This window comes from Somniosus microcephalus, chromosome 11, assembly GCF_052327205.1.
Source record: "Somniosus microcephalus isolate GS21.2 chromosome 11, FLI_Smic_1.0, whole genome shotgun sequence".
Classification (NCBI taxonomy): Eukaryota; Metazoa; Chordata; class Chondrichthyes; order Squaliformes; family Somniosidae; genus Somniosus; species Somniosus microcephalus.
This window is the reverse complement of record NC_140997.1, coordinates 9,568,812-9,585,775: the sequence shown is the minus strand read 5'-3', so window position 1 is coordinate 9,585,775 and position 16,964 is coordinate 9,568,812. Positions and strand designations below refer to the sequence as shown.

The window sequence follows — 16,964 nt, the reverse complement described above, 5'->3', positions numbered from 1 at the left end:
TACAGAAATTGTTAAATATGGGAGGAAAAGTTGGTAAAGCTTTAAAAAAAAAGGCATATGGGATTCTAGGTTATCTAAATAGCTATGACAAAACATGTCCTGTACTCTCTGGAGATAAAACACTGGGACTATTTCTACTCAAGCAGAGAAATGGAAGAAAAAATTTAACAGCGGGTTTTCAAATCATGAAGGGTTTGATCGGGTGAATGGAGGAAAAACGATTCCTCTGGGTAGGGAGGCAGTGATGAGGGGGAATACATTTAAAATTGTCACAGAGAGTGATGAGGAGAGATATCTTTAAGCAGAGAGTTGTTAGAGGCTGGAAGGCTTTGCCATAAGCAGCTGGAGACCATTGCCTCTTTTAAGGGAAAATTGAATAAATATCTGAAGCAGTGCAAGACACAGGGCGGTAGAAAGAGAGTGGGGCATTGGGATTAGTTTTTGATTGCTGTAACACAGTTCCGGCAAGGACATGATGGGCTAAATGGCCTCCTGTGGTGCTATAAACTCCTGTGTTTCTAGGATACAAATAGGTAGTGTGGTAAAGTTTTTAAGGTGCATAGAATGCACATTGGGGGGAAAATTGGCTTGCGACCCCTTTGGGGTGATAACTTTGACTAGCGCCCTGAAAAAGTTAGCGCCCCCTCGCCCAAAATTCAATGGTAGGTGGCCCAAGCAGGAGGCGGGGCACTACCGGATGCTCTTGGGGCGCTCCCATGAAATATCGCGGCGCTACGTGCAGCAGCGCCATGCTCGCTGGCACGTAGTGCCACGGTACTGCAGGCCTTCCTCCCTGATTAAAGGGGAGGGGCCTAGCGCAGCGCGCACCGGGTCCCTGCTGGACCACCAGGGTGCCAGCAAAAGAGCTTGGCACTCAAGAGGAGTGCCAGGCTGACCGATCGTGGCTGGCACCCCGCAGCAGGAGGAGGCCAGAGGGGGCAGGTGCTGGCAGGCAACCCAAAAAAAATGGCCGCCCGGCACCTGCCCTTTAATTATCGCCGCCCCGGCTCCACAAACGCCCCCTTGACCCTGTCAGACATAGCGTCCGGCGGTAGTTCAGGGGGCGCAAGCCAAGTTTGCGGCCGGGGTGCTGAGCACGGCGATGACGTCATCGCCGGAGGCACAGCGCCGCTGGGCGCTATTTCGCGGGAGGTGTTAGTGGCGCCGCACCCGGGCGCTAGTTGCTTTGCGCCTCCCGTTAACGCCAACGGGAGGCACAAAGCAACCGAATTTTTCCCGCATTTTATTTTGGGATGCAAAAGGGTCACTTCATATGCATTATTGCTGAGAAGCATTTCCTGACACCTTTCTGCTTAAGAGTTGTTCTGTTCAATTTATTGAGTTTGACACCTTGGTCACAAGCAATTAGGCTGAGAGATGTCTTTTGAACTTGAATAGGTGAAAGCCGCTTTTGTGTGGGAATCCCTCTGTAATTTGTAAGTAACCGAACACTTAATGTAGCTATGAGAGATGCAGTTTCTAATGTCTTTTGTTTCAGTATATCTTCAAAGGGGTGTGAATGGTATATCTGAGCCTGAGGTTACCCCAGTCAATAGTCAGTCTGAAGTCAGCAGAGGTAGGACTAAGCAAGGCTCTGTGGAGCCCTTTGCCACATAAGAAGTCAGTGACAGTATTTCAAGGATCAGGTTTATGTTGAGTTAGCGCGGGAGAATTCTCTTTGTTTTGACATTTTGAGAATAATAAAGTTTGTAAAATCATTGTTGTTTTGACAGTTGAAGGATAGTAAAGTTATGCTGTTTTGTACTGAGGTTTATTCATTTACCAGTTTACTGTTCAATAAATGTGGACATTGTTCAGTTGCCTGCCTCAGCTTCTGCACTGTGATTGCAACCTATCTTCACACCATGCAACCACCTTCCATTAACTCAAAGGGTTAAATACATTTGACCTTTGTACTTTACCATCTGTGAGAGGGATCTCAAAGGGGGAACCTCTCGAGGCACTTGAAACAAGTTGGATAACGATGGGATTCCACAGATTGAAGGAATTACTGAGGATCTGGGGAGTGTTGATGGCCCTTTCTCGCATTGGATCAATGTACATAAGATGTCAGCAGCAATTTCATGCCAGTCACTGTGCTGATCCACTTCCCTAGTTCTCCTGCAGCCCATAATGTTCTTTTTGTATGTAATCCGGCTTAGAATCCTCCAGACTCTAATTCCATTTACAGCTGAACATCCCCAGCTGCTTCTTTTAAAGCAGCAATTAAGAGCGGAATGATTGGTGTTCCTGCACTTCACGTGTGTGTGTGTTTTCTGGGCAGCTCCTCCTGCATCGACTGCTGTTGGGATGAATTCAAAGGGAAACGTGCTCTCATCCTGCAGGAGGCAGGACTTTCTCCTGCGTATCAGAGATTCAGTAAAAGACAAACGTGTGAGGCTGGTGCACAAGAGAGTCGACTGCACGAGAAGGACGGTGGTGTCAGGATCTCAGGGCAGCTGACAGGATTCTCTGCTTTGGAAAATGATACTGTAAAAGCGTTTGTTTTGAAAGTACTTGGGCTGAAGTTGAATCCAGGAGTTTTGTTTTACCCTTTGACCAGTACGGCCATAGTTGTACGTATGTCACGATGGCTAAACGGGAAAGTATTATGAGCCGGATGAAGAGGCTGCTGAGAAGTCGAAGGTCCAGACACGGCTTGAGTCAGGGCCCGAGTGACTTGCCCTCTTCACCCAAAGATTTCTGTAAGTGTCTCACTGGTGTGAGCTGTTTCACAAATGGCTCTTAATTTGATGGTTTACATTTCCATAGCAACCATGCCTAATGACAATAAATCCTTGTGTGGTGCAAACTTTGCGGCTCCAACAAGTAATATGAAGAATCAGCTGATGTAAGGGTTCGGGGGAGGGGTGTTTAGTGAATTATGGAGCGATAATGTGATGTGTAATCTACAACAAACATGGCAGCAGACTTCATTCTGAAAATACTGGAAGGATGGAGGAATATTATCTGAACTTCACAATTCGATTTTACAATTATTCAAAGCAAAGCTGAAGCCGTTCCTTTCAAAGTTGACAGGATGGGTTTACCTGGGGAAGAGCAGTCCACTGGAGCACTGTAAATTCTCCAATGTGTTGCGTCCCAGGGGGTAGGATGTGAGTCTGCGACTTGCCACATGATGAGTCCCTCATCTCTTCCAGGCTATCAGGGTCACCTGCTGGTGGGATTGCTTTGTGGGGCCAGGATCAGGGATAGTGGGAGGGGAGGTCAATCAATGTTAAACCTGAATCTTTATTCCGTAAATTGGTTTAGTCGGGTGAAAAGCATCGAGTGTTGCCAGGGAAACCTGTCTACCAAGTGTTGGATATTAAAGCTCTGACCTGTTTGGCTAATAAGGCACTCGCCACCTAATGATTATAATGAAGGCAGCAAGTCTGTTTCTTTTGCTGAAACAGAACTATTTAATTACAGGGTTTATTTAGGGAATATTTATAACTTGGGGTGACAAAACTTCTGTCTCATTATTTTAATTTTACTGTCACCTGCTTGGAAATGGATTTAAATGCTTTTGATCGAAAACGCAAGGACTCCAAGCAACAATGACTCATTTTAAACTATCTAGTTTGCTGTTAGCATCGGGGAAAGGTTAGAATGAAAATGATGATCAAAAAGAGAGACGGATCCCAGTTCATGTTTATTTTTAAGAGTGAGACACATGAAAATGGGTCACATTTTAAACCCAAATTAGTGAGTGTGGGCAGCCCAGTCTATTTTCTTTCATATCATTTGTATTAAATGATGATATTCACTGTTGCAAATTTATACTGCAGCATTCTGAAGATGGTTTGTGACTATTTTGCCTCTTTTGTATTATTCAGTGGCAATAACCTTCAACTGCTCTTGTTACTATAACTCCTCCATCATATCATGGACTCTTAATAGCCAGAACAGCTCAATTATGTTATTTTTACCTGACCCTCATACAGATTGTGTAGCACAAAGAAATGGAATTTCAGGTACAGAGGGGAAGGGCCATGTTGATCAAAATAGTGTCAAATAAATCTTCCGTTAGGATTTGCCTCGCTTTTGCTATTTTGGACTTTTCCCTGTAGGAGATTTTGGCAAACAGAGCACAAAGGATCTACATGAGAAACATTACAGCCTTCTAAAACTATAAATGGCATATATATTAGCCCAGATAATGAGTGCGCACACACCTGTACCATGGGTGCACCTGGCCCTTAGGCATGAGGGAACGCCATATTGAATTTTGCAAAGTGCGCCGCACCCACTATAAGCTGCAGGCACAGGAAAGCTTGCCCAGAGAGCTTCTTCTGTAGCATACTTCACTGGAGATCACAAAGTCCAATGAGGGAGAAGCTCTTAAAGGGCTGCTGCTTGCCATAAAAGGGAAATTTGTATAGTGGACAGAAAAATTGCCTAATTGTTCACAATGGCACAGCAGATAAATTTAGACAACACTGCACCCGCCATCTTCCACCCTCCAGAAACTTGAACTGATCCAAAGCTCTCCTCCCGTGTCCTAACTCGCACCAAGTCCCGTTCACCCATCACCCCTGTGCTCGCTGACCTACATTGGCTCCAATGTTCCAATTAAGTTGCGTGGCCGGGCGGTGGTCTGCAGGTCCCGCGCAGCCGGCTCACCGGCTTTTAAATGGAAAAACCGCGCATGTGCGGAAATTTGAATAGGCCACACAGCCTGTTAAAGGGGTCGCGCACCCAAAGAAAAATTAGAATCAGAATCATAGAATGGCTACTGCGCAGAAGGAGGCCATTCGGCCCGTCGAGCCCGTGCCGGCTCTCTGCAGGGAAAATTAATTGGCTCCCGGTTAAGCAACACCTCAATTTAAAAATTCTCATCCTTGTTTTCAAATCCCTCCATGGCCTCGCCCCTCCCTATCTCTGTAACCTCCTCCAGCCCTACAACCCTCTGAGATACCTGCGCTCCTCCAATTCTGGCCTCTTGCGCATCCCCGATTTTAATCGCTCCACCATTGGTGGCCGTGTCTTCAGCTGCCGAGGCCCTAAGCTCTGGAATTCTCTCCCTAAACCTCTCCGCCTCTCTACCTCTCTTTCCTCCTTTAAGACGCTCCTTAAAACCTACCCCTTTGACCAAGCCTTTGGTCATCTTCCCTAATATCTCCTTATGTGGCTCGGTGTCAAATTTTGTTTTATAATGCTCCTGTGGAGCGCCTTGGGACGTTTTACTACATTAAAGGCGCTATATAAATGGAAATTGTTGCTGTTGTTGTTGATGCTGAAGAGTTGGAGGTGCACCAAAGATGGGTGGCCCTATTTGAAGCTAAAGTCCACCCTCCTGTAAAAGCACAGGTGCCAGCCTACATGGAGAGAGGTTAGTGACTGTGTCAATAGAGTCACCCAGCTCCCTAGTACCTGGCTACAAATGAGTAAAAAATGTTCTACTATAAGGAGGAAGGTGAAGGTAACTAAACTCCTCCACTTGCTCACATTTCTTGTGGGACTCATCAAGCATTGCACGAACCTCTGTGAGGAGCTTCCATCCCCACTGGGAGGTACCATTTCAAGCACTGCACACAACCACTGGCCTTTTGCACATTCTCTTGCATCGTGCCCAAGCTGCATTGCATACTTTTCTCGATGGTAGAGGTGAAATCCGAGAGTTAGTTTTTGGGGCGTATGACCGAATGCTGAGGCGGCCAGGCCGAGGTGTTCTTCTACTGTTTAGTGGGGTCAGCAGTTGTGGATGCAGAAGCTAGCCCTGGTCTTCTAACAGCCACCTTCTAACAGCGTCTCTTCTCCTTCAAATAATTTGGGCACCATTGAGTGCTGCGCAATGAAGGTACCATGGCAGCTTCCTGGATAATGGCCACTGATGTGCACGGTAATATTTCTGTGGTCAGGACATTACCTGAACATTACCATCACCTGAACATTAATTGAGTGCAAACCCTTTCCTTTCATTTTTTTGCCCTAAGTTCGGGCATCCTGCAAATTCAGTGTGAGAGGTTGGGTGCCCAATTTTGCAACCTGCAACTGCTGAAGGCAAAGTTCTACTGGCGTTACCCTCAATTTTCTAGGTGGAGGAGGTTGAAATGCTCTCTCACTTGAATAATTTTCAGAGTTGACATGCTCTTTTGTGTTTGTGAACAAGGCTTTTGGTATTGATCTGTAAATAAATTACATAGAATCTGCAGCACAGAAACAGGCTCAACTGGTCTATGCCAGTGTTTATACTCCACGTGAGCCTCTTCTCACTCTCATTACCTCTGCCCACCATGGCCCTGTATCCCTCTATTCCCTTTTGCCTCATGTATGTATCAAGCTTCCCCTTAAATGTGCCAGTGCTCTCTGCTTCAACCATTCCATGTCACAGTGAGTGCCACATTCTCACCACTCTCTGTGTAAAGAAATTGCTCCTAAATTTATTTTTTTATTGTTATTAGAAGCAAAGGAAGATGCAGGAGTAGTGGAGCGAGGAGAGAGGAACAGTGGGATTACTTTTATATTACTGTACTGCAGCAATGAGCCAGCACAGATATGAATGATGGCAAAAGAAGGATTGAGTTTGGGTTTGATTCAGTTACTATTGGCTTGCACACCAATCTGAAGTGAGATTATTGGGTAATTTAGAGTAGAATTGTTGTGTTATAGACTGGGTTGAAATGGGATTGTTGGGTTATGGGCTGATCTGAAGTGGTTTTGTTGTGTTATGTGCCAATCAGTAATGGGGCTCTTGGGCTATAGGCCCATTTTAAACAAATTTGGTTCGAAATGGAATTGTTGGATTAGAGGTTGGTCTGAAATGGAATTATTAGGTTATAGGCCAATCTGAAGTGGAGCTGTTGGTTTATAGGTCGGTTTGAAGTGGGATTGTTGGGTGATAGGTTGGAAAGGGAAAGGTTTCGATAGGGCTTATTGAATTAAACCTGGGGGTGGCCTGAAGTGGGATTATTCAGTTAAAGTCAGATTGAAATGGAATTGTTGGGTTATAGGCTGGTCTAAAGTGGGATTGAGCACCTTATTGATAGTTTTGATATCCAGATTATTTATGTCAGTTAGGAACAATAAGGATCCAAGCACTGACCTCAGCAGGTTCCAAGCACCTCCCCATGTCTGACATTACACCTCCCATGGGTATTTTCTGTTTCCTCTTTCTTAAACAGTTTCTTGTAAAGTTGCTTGTTCTATCCTGAATTTCAGGATGTTTGAAAGGGGCTTAATTCCTTTGGTGTCTAAAATTCCCTGTTTTGTTTCATTCCAGTCACTACAATGCCAAGCAACAATCAAGGATGGCCGGAGGAGTTTGGATTTCGTATCAGCGGGAACGGTCCCTGTTACATCATCTCTGTCCAAGAGGGCAGCAGCGCCCATGTTGCTGGTCTGCAACCAGGAGACCAGATTCTGGAGATCGAGGGGGAGGATGTGTCATCCTTCAACTGTGACACGTTAGTAAGTCTAGCCAGACGTTGTAAAACTGTTCCTCCCAGTATTGGGGTGGTGTCTCGTATTGAGCAGGTCGACCTCTTGCCAGCAGCAGATGGGAGATTTGGTTTCAACCTGAGCAGTGACACTCCTCTGCAGATCGAGGATTGTCTCCCAGATTCTCCTGCGGCGGAGTTTGGGCTCAAGAGCGGTGACTATGTTCTGGAGGTTAATGGGATCTCAGTAAAAGATTATGACGTCGCCGCCGCCATGATAAAGGCTAATCATGGCAAACCGTTGAAACTGGGAGTCCTGTGCTTTGGGAGGAGACACAAACGGGTCAGCAGCAGTATCCGAGAATATGTCCAGAATGCCGACGCAGTACATCAGGAGAGGAAGTGCAAAGCCTTGGAATTCAACAAAAAGGTAGGAGATCGCCTGCCAAGCAGAAAGGCCAGAGTTACCTGTTCATGATGACAGGTGATTCCTTGCAAAATTACAGGGGCGTCGGGATCTGAGGATAATGGGACTCACCCACTCGGAGTGAAAGAAGGTGCTTTAGTTCAGGCTTGACGATATCCAGAGAGGATGCTTTCCTTCGCTGGCTGGCAATCGTGACCACATTCTGTATAAGAACATAAGAACATAAAAAACAGGAGCAGGAGTAGGCCAATCGGCCCCTCGAGCCTGCTCCGCCATTCAATAAGATCATGGCTGATCCAATCTTGGCCTCAACACCACTTTCCCGCTCTCTCCCCATACCGCTTGACTCCCTTGTAGTTCAAATGTCTGTCGATCTCTGCCTTGAATATATTCAATGACTCCGCCTCCACAGCTCTCTGGGGTAGAGAATTCCAAAAATTCACAACCCTCTGAGAGAAGAAATAAGGTGGATGAATTAGCTGTGCAAATAGATGTAAACGGCTATGATATAATTGGGATTACGGAGACATGGCTCCAGGGTGACCAAGGCTGGGAATTCAACATTCAACGGTATTCAATATTCAGGAAGGACAGGCAAAAAGGAAAAGGAGGTGGGGTAGCATTGCTGGTTAAAGAGGAGATTAACACAATAGTAAGGAAGGATATTAACTCTGATGATGTGGAATCTGTATGGGTAGAGCTGAGAAATACCAAGGGGCCGAAAACGTTAGTGGGAGTTGTATACAGACCCCCAAACAGTAATGCTGAGGTTGGGGATGGCATTAAACGGGAAATTAGAGATGTGTGCTATAAGGGCACAGCAGTTATCATGGGTGACTTTAATCTACATATAGATTGGGCTAACCAAATTAGTAACAATACTGTGGAAGAGGAATTCCTAGAGTGTATACGGGATGGTTTCCTGGACCAATATGTCGAGGAACCAACTAGAGATCAGGCCATCTTAGACTGGGTACTATGTAATGAGAAAGGATTAATTAGCAACCTTGTTGTGCGAGGCCCCTTGGGGAGGAGCGATCATAATATGATAGAATTCTTCATTAAGATGGAGAGTGAAGTAGTAGTTGACTCAGAGACTAGGGTACTGAATTTAAATAAAGGAAACTACGATGGTATGAGGCGCGAGTTGGCTAGGATGGATTGGGGAATGTTATTTAAAGGGTTGACGGTGGATAGGCAATGACAAACATTTAAAGATCGCATGGATGAACTACAGAATTTGTTCATCCTTGTTTGGCATCAAAATAAAACAAAAAAGGTGACTCAACCGTGGCAAACAAGGGAAATTAGGGATAGCATAAGATCCAATGAGTGGACATATAAATTCGCCAGAAAAACCAGCAAACCTGAGGATTGGGCGCAGTTTAGGATTCAGCAAAGGAGGACAAAGGGATTAATTAAGAGAGGGAAAATAGAGTATGAGAGTAAGCTTGCAGGGAACATAAAAACTGACTGTAAAAGCTTCTATAGATATGTGAAGAGAAAAAGATTGGTGAAGTCAAGCATAGGTCCCTTGCAGTCAGAATCAGAGGAATTTTTAATGGGGAACAAAGAAATGGCAGACCAATTAAATACATACTTTGGTTCTGTCTTCACAAAGGAGGAGACAAATAAACTCCCAGAGATGTCGGGGAACATAGGGTCTAATGAGAGGTAGGAACTGAATGAAATCAGTATTTGTAGGGAAATGGTGTTAGGGAAATTGACGGGATTGAAGGCTGATAAATCCCCAGGGCCTGATAATCTACATCCTAGGGTACTTAAGGAAGTGGCCCTAAAAATAGTAGATGCATTGCTGGTCATCTTCCAAAATTCTACAGACTCTGGAATAGTTCCCATGGATTGGAGGGTAGCTAATGTAACCCCACTATTTAAAAAAGGTGGTAGAGAGAAAACAGGGAATTATAGACCGGTAAGCCTGACATCGGTAGTGGGGAAAATGCTAGAGTCCATTATAAAAGATGTAATAGCAGAGCACTTGGAAAACAGTGACAGGATCGGACAAAGTCAACATGGATTTACAAAAGGTAAATCATGCTTGACTAATCCACTGGAATTTTTTGAGGATGTAACTGGTAGAATAGATAAGGGAGAACCAGTAGATGTGGTGTATTTGGACTTTCAGAAGGCTTTCGATAAGGTCCCGCATAAGAGACTTGCATGCAAAGTTAAAGCACATGCGATTGGAGGTAAGGTACTGACTTGGATAGAAAACTGGTTGGCAGACAGGAAGCAAAGAGTTGGAATAAACGGGTCTTTTTCCGAGTGGCAGACAGTGACCAGTGGGGTACCGCAGGGATCGGTGCTAGGACCCCAGTTATTCACAATATATATTAATGATCTAGACGAGGGAACTAGATGTAATATCTCCAAGTTTGCAGACGACACAAAGCTGGGTGGGCATGTGTGCTGTGAGGAGGATACAGAGAAACTCCAGTATGATTTGGACAGGTTGGGTGATTGGGCAGATGCATGGCAGATGCAGTATAATGTGGATAAATGCGAGGTTATCCACTTTGGTGGCAAAAACAGGAAGGCAGATTATTATCTGAACGGCAATAGATTGGGAGAAGGGGAAGTGCAACGAGACCTGGGTATCCTTGTGCACCAGTCGCTGAAGGTAAGCATGGAGGTGCAGCAGGCGGTTAAGAAGGCAAATGGTATGTTGGCCTTCATAGCGAGAGGATTCGAGTACAGGAGCAAGGATGTCTTGCTGCAGTTGTACAGGGCCTTGGTGTGACCACACCTTGAGTATTGTGTGCAGTTTTGGTCGCCTTATCTGAGGAAGGATGTTCTTGCCATGGAAGGAGTGCAGCGAAGATTCACCAGACTGATACCTGGGATGGCAGGAATGACGTATGAAGAGAGATTGGGTCAATTAGGCTTATATTCAGTAAAGTTTAGAAGAATGAGGGGATCTCATTGAAACTTATAAAATTCTAACAGGACTAGACAGATTAGATGCAGGAAGGCTGTTCCCGATGGCAGGGGAGTCCAGAACCAGGGGTCACAGTCTAAGGATAAGGGGTAAGCCATTTAGGACTGAGATGAGGAGGAATTTCTTCACCCAGAGAGTGGTGAACCTGTGGAATTCTCTATCACAGAAGGCAGTTGAGGCCAATTCATTAAATATATTCAAGAAAGAGTTGGATATATTTCTTAAGGCTAAGGGGATCAAAGGATATGGGGAGAAAGCAGGGACAGGGTACTGAATTTGGATGATCAGCCATGATCTCATTGAATGGCGGAGCAGGCTCGAGGGGCCCGAATGGCCTACTCCTGCTCCTATCTTCTATGTTTCTTCATCTCCGTCTTAAATGGGCGACCCCTTATTCTGAAACTATGCCCCCTGAGTTCTAGATACCCCCAGTAGGGGAAACATCCTCAGCCTCCACCATGTCAATCCCCCTCAGAATCTTATATGTTTCAATAAGATCACCTCTCATTCTTCTAAACTCCAATGGGTATAGGCCCAACCTGCTCAACCTTTCGTCATACGTCAACCCCTTCATCCAAGCAATCAACCTCATGAACCTTCTCTGCACTGCCTCCAATGCAAGTATATCCTTCCTTAAATAAGGAGACCAAAACTGTACACAGTACTCCAGGTGCGGTCTCACCAGCGCCTTGTAAAGTTGCATCAAAACTTCCCTACTTTTATACTCCTTACCCCTTACAATAAAGGCCAACATATACTCACATAAAAGATTTTGCAACAATACAGTGGAAACGTTCTCCCTTGGAGTCTGTTCTCCGTTTGAATGACGTAGCACTGGAGAAGGGCACAAAGCCAGCTTACCAGAGTAGGTCCTGAAGTATCTTATTTTAAGAGAGTCTTGCCATCAGGGACACTTTTAAACACCACCAAGTTAACAGAACTATAATGACCCTGTCAGCTCTCAGTCATCTGAATTGAGATTCAGTCGTCATTTTGGTTTATAATCATTGCCTGTTTTAACGTGTCTCACCCTTAAAATGGAACCCAGCTCCACATGTTTAAACTGATTTTAACTGCAAGGTGAGTTGGAAACTCGCCCACTGCTCCAGAAATGAATCCTGGGCTCTTTCAACTCCTGGGCCTCATTTAAATCTCACCGGCCAACTTCCCATCGTTCCAAGCAGAAATTTGCACGGCCCATTGGCCACAAGCTGACACCAGATAGGTGGTGGGATTGCCTCACGGAGCCGTCTCACTTCTCCTGGCCCCACAAGGGCCTCTTCTGGCCCGGCTACTCTTCCTGCATGTCTTCACCTGGCAGGGAAGTCACAGCAGCTTCCCGCTCAGGCCATCCAGTTAAGATTGCACTTGGGTCCCGAAGACATTGTGTAGGGAAGGATCCTGCCTGCTTTGGGCTGGTGGCCTTGCTGCCTGCTCAGTAAAATTGGGAATAGAATTCACCAGACTGATACCTGGGATGGCAGGAATGACGTGTGAAGAGAGATTGGGTCGATTAGGCTTCTATTCGCTAGAGTTTAGAAGAATGAGAGGGGAATCTCATTGAAACTTATAAAATTCTAACAGGACTAGACAGACTAGATGCAGGAAGGATGTTCCCGATGGTCGGGGAGTCCAGAACCAGGGGTCACAGTCTAAGGATAAGGGGTAAGCCATTTAGGACTGAGATGAGGAGGAATTTCTTCACCCAGAGTGGTGAACCTGTGGAATTCTCTACCACAGAAGGCAGTGGAGGCCAATTCATAGAAACATAGAAGATAGGAGCAGGAGTAGGCCATTCGGCCCCTCGATCCTGCTCCGCCATTCAATGCGATCATGGCTGATCATCCAATTTCAGTACCCGGTCCCTGCTTTCCCCCCATACCCCTTGATCCCTTTAGCCTTAAGAAATATATCCAACTCCTTCTTGAATATATTTAATGAATTGGCCTCTACTGCCTTCTGTGGTAGAGAATTCCACAGGTTCACCACTCTCTGGGTGAAGAAATTCCTCCTCATCTCTGTCCTAAATGGCCTACCCCTTATCCTTAGATTATGACCCCTGGTTCTGGAATTCATTAAATATATTCAAGAAGGAGTTAGATATATTTCTTAATGCTAAAGGGATCAAGGGATATGGGGAGAAAGCACGGACTGGGTACTGAATTTGGATGATCAGCCATGATCGCATTGAATGGCGGAGCAGGCTCAAGGGGCCGAATGACCTACTCCTGCTCCTATCTTCTATGTTTCTATGTAGTCAGTTCCTGACGGCCCCAGTGCAGGCAAGTAACCTGAGCGATTGAAGATGAAAGATAAAGCTGAAATCTTTCAACAAATAAATAAAAGGAATCCCGATGGGGAGACTTGCTGCTGTTCAAGATTTACAGCAAAGTTTAAGGTGTTTATGAGCACGGGAAGCACTTGCTTCATTACGCTGGGCACAGCAACAGGAACAGTGTTGCCATTGAGTAGAATTTGTTGTCTAGATTTGGAGGGGAGTGAGGATCTCCTGCTGCAGGTTTTTGCTATTCACAGTGCCAAGGACCGGGTAACAGAAACCTGAGATGTGTGGCCACCCCAGGGTTTTATCCTCAGCTTCTGTTCACGCTCCCACACCACCCCGCCCCCCACATTATCCTATTCACTTTGTCTCCCAACATGACTTGCTCTAAAATGATAACCAATCAGTCTTTAGCCAGGGCCGGTGACATCACTTCCTATGCATCACAAATCAGATATTACACAACCATTTGGATCCAGTTAAATGGAAAAAAATATATACTCTAATGTAATGCACAAACCATTCACTGTACTCTGATACCCTCACAGCCCTCACTAAAGCATTCTTTGATATACTCATCACCCTCATTGTGATATTCTCTGATAACCCCCCACCTCTCACTCTGATACACCCTACCTTCCCAACTGTAACACTCTGATATACACTCACTGTTACAGTGTGATATACTCCACATCCCTCAATGTAACATTCTCTGATGCCCCCACACCTATCACTGTAACACTCTCAGATATACCCCACACACTTCGCAATAACAGTTCGAACCGTAAGATTCGCTAATATATCCCACTGTAACGCTTTGTGACATACCCCGAACTGCAACACTCTGATATATCCCACTGCAACACTCCCTGTGTTTGATCAATTTTACAGGGGGGCCTCTAGTGCATTTTACACCTTGAAACTTATTTTTGCTCCTGTGCTTAATTCATTTTTAACAGGCAAGATTGGTGAAACTTGCCATGTGTGTGTGAGCTGTGTTTGTGTGTGAATTGTGCTTGTGACTGTGTTGTGGGTCAGCTGTAGCTGTGCGTTTCTCCACACACTTCCAGAAGATCTGGTTTCTCGTGCATTTCTGATGTGCGTATTTGAAGTGATAATTATGAGGCAAAGCTGTGGTACGTTCTGTGGTGTGTGTAACCGTTCCACCTTTAAGAGAACTATTTTAAGAGATGCACTACTTTATCTTGGCTGCTGTATACTGTAATACCGGTGGTGACCACACCGGTATATAAGTGCTGTGTAATGATTTATTGGGCAGTTCAGCCTGACCTCCGACTAGTAAAGACCTGTTGAATTTACTCTTGTGGTCTGTGTGCAGTGATTCTTATTAACAATAACTAGAACACACAGACTTAACAGTGGCGACGATGACTATCTTACCCTGCAGCAGAGATATATCCAAGGCAGTTTAACGGGCATCGAGAAGAGGCATCCGCCCTCATCATCCTGCTGAGAAAAGACTCGGGTCTGAAGAGCAAGGAAGAATCCTGACACGAAGCCTTCCATCAGCAACAGGCAGTGATCATCCCTTCTATCACGGTGGTGGGTAAGCCGATCAGCGACGAGCAGCAAGTCGGCCACGTTGGCTGTGAAGTAGGGGAGGGAAAAACGGAGGATATAAGGGTGGAGAACTCGACCACGGCCGGGGAAAAGAGCCGGACAGAAGTCGGGGCCAGAGGCTCTGAGACTGGGGCAGCGTAAGGCACGGGAGCAGCGGTGAATGCAAACGCAGCCGGTGTAAAAGACCGGGCTGCAAGCGGGCTGGGAGACGCAACAGCGTCGAGAGAGAGCTCGACCGCGACCGGGGAAAAAGGCCGGGCAGCTACCGAGGCCGCGAGGCGCGGGATAAAATTTAAAAAAAACCCGCGGAGAACTCCGCCACAGCCGGGGGAAAGGACCGGACTGCAGGAGGGGCTGGGAGGCACGATTTGAGAACCGCTGGGGAGGGCGAACGCAGCAATACAGCAATCGCCATCACAGCCAGCGGGGTAGAAAGGCAAACGCGGGAAGCCGCCATTTTCGTAGGCGGGGGAAGAAGGCAAGCGCGGGAAACCGCCATTTTGAAAAAAAAAAAAAATCTTTTTGTTTCTCAAGAAGATTGCGAGGATGCCTAAGCGTGGTAACATCAACGATTTCGATCCCGATGTTGAAGATTGGGCCACGTATGTAGAACGCATAGAGATTTATTGTAAGGCAAATAAAATATCAGATGAAGATAAAGCACTAACCTTACTAAACTCAATGGGTGCGAAGACATACGGGCTATTGAAGCATCTTCTATCACCAGCTAAACCGGCGGATCAGGCTTTCGCTAATATTGTTGCTGTCCTGAGAAATCATTTGAACCCCACACCGCTGATGTTAGCGGAACGATTTAAATTTTATGCGAGAACGCAACTGAAAGAGGAAAGCAACGCGGAGTATTTAATTGAACTGCGTAAGCTAGCGAAATACTGTCAGTTTGGGGAAAGACTGACAGAGGCACTGAGAGACAAATTCGTATGTGGATTGTCGAAAGAAGGAACACAAAAGCGGCTGCTTGAAGAGAATGATCTTACACTTGATAAGGCTGTCACTATTGCAGCATCGCACGAAGCCGCAGCGAGAGGCACTGCGGAAATGCAGCTGAAGGCAGCGGTACTCAGCGTAGATCAAATGGCTTTGGGTACAGCGAAATGTTATCGTTGTGGAAAGACAACACACGATCAGAACCAATGCTGGTTTAAAAATCAGGAATGTAGAAAATGTGGCAAGCTTGGTCACATAGCTAAAGTATGCCGGTCAGGAAAGAAGACCAGCAACAAAAAGTCACCGCAGGAAAAGTGCAGAAAGGTACATAAGGTGGCTGAGAAGAGTTCGGATGAACAGAATTCGGATTCAGACTCCAACAGCAAGGAACTGGGTAGTCTGAGAATTCACAATGTGAGTAAGGAAGCTGACCTACAAACTATCTGGGTCACACTTCAGATAGCAGGAGTCCAAGTGAAGATGGAATTGGACACCGGATCGGCGTTGACGGTCATGAATAAGCAAGATTACAAAAGGTTATTCACACACATTCCCCTACGGGATACGGAGATAGTATTGCAGACATACACGGGGCAAAGAGTATACCCCATCGGAAAGATAAAAGTCAAGGTGTTACACAAGGGCAAAGAACACCAAGGAATGGACTTATATGTACTACCTGAGGGAGGTCCACCACTTCTGGGACGGGAGTGGATCAGGAAAATAAATATGGACTGGCACTCCCTAAAAGCAATAACGGTAGATTCCGGAAAAAAAAATGTCAAACCTGAACGATTGTCCAGAATATTGGATGAGGTTAAAGAGGTGTTCCAACAGGGACTGGGAACACAGAGGAATTACGGCAAAAATCAAGATTGCAGAACATGCAAACCCAAAATTTTTCAAAGCCAGACCGGTACCTTATGCGATACGACCTGCTGTGGAAGCTGAGCTGGAAGGGCTAGAACGTTCAGGAGTACTGTCTAAGGTGGACTGGAGTGAGTGGGCCACGCCCATTGTTCCCGTCATGAAGCGTTCATCGAGTAACAAGCCAGGGGAACCGGGGAAGGTCCGCATCTGTGGAGACTTCAAGATCACGGTTAATCCGGTGCTTCACACGGTGCAATATCCGTTTCCGCGGATTGAGGATATCTTTGCTTCATTGTCTGGCGGCAAACACTTCACCAAGATAGACCTGGCGCAAGCGTACTTACAGATGGAAGTTGAGGAAGAGTCGCGCCAGTATCTCACAATCAACACGCACAGAGGCTTGTATCGATATAATAGACTGGTTTTTGGAGTGACTTCGGCTCCAGCAATTTGGCAGAGGGCCATGGAGCAGGTATTACAGGGAATTCCAAGCACTCAATGTTACTTGGACGATAT

The 16,964-nt window shown here is 45.9% G+C and overlaps 1 protein-coding gene across 1 annotated transcript in view; it reads left to right on the top strand.

Annotated features, from left to right (window-relative positions):
* Positions 1 to 2,213: 2,213 nt before the first annotated feature.
* grid2ipb (glutamate receptor, ionotropic, delta 2 (Grid2) interacting protein, b) overlaps positions 2,214 to 16,964 on the top strand; it is a 186,422-nt gene continuing 171,671 nt past the window's right edge. Inside the window, 2 exon segments of the mRNA XM_086002222.1 lie at positions 2,214 to 2,705; positions 7,226 to 7,812. Of these exon segments, the coding sequence (XP_085858348.1) occupies positions 2,591 to 2,705; positions 7,226 to 7,812 (702 nt within the window). The 5' untranslated portion in view covers positions 2,214 to 2,590.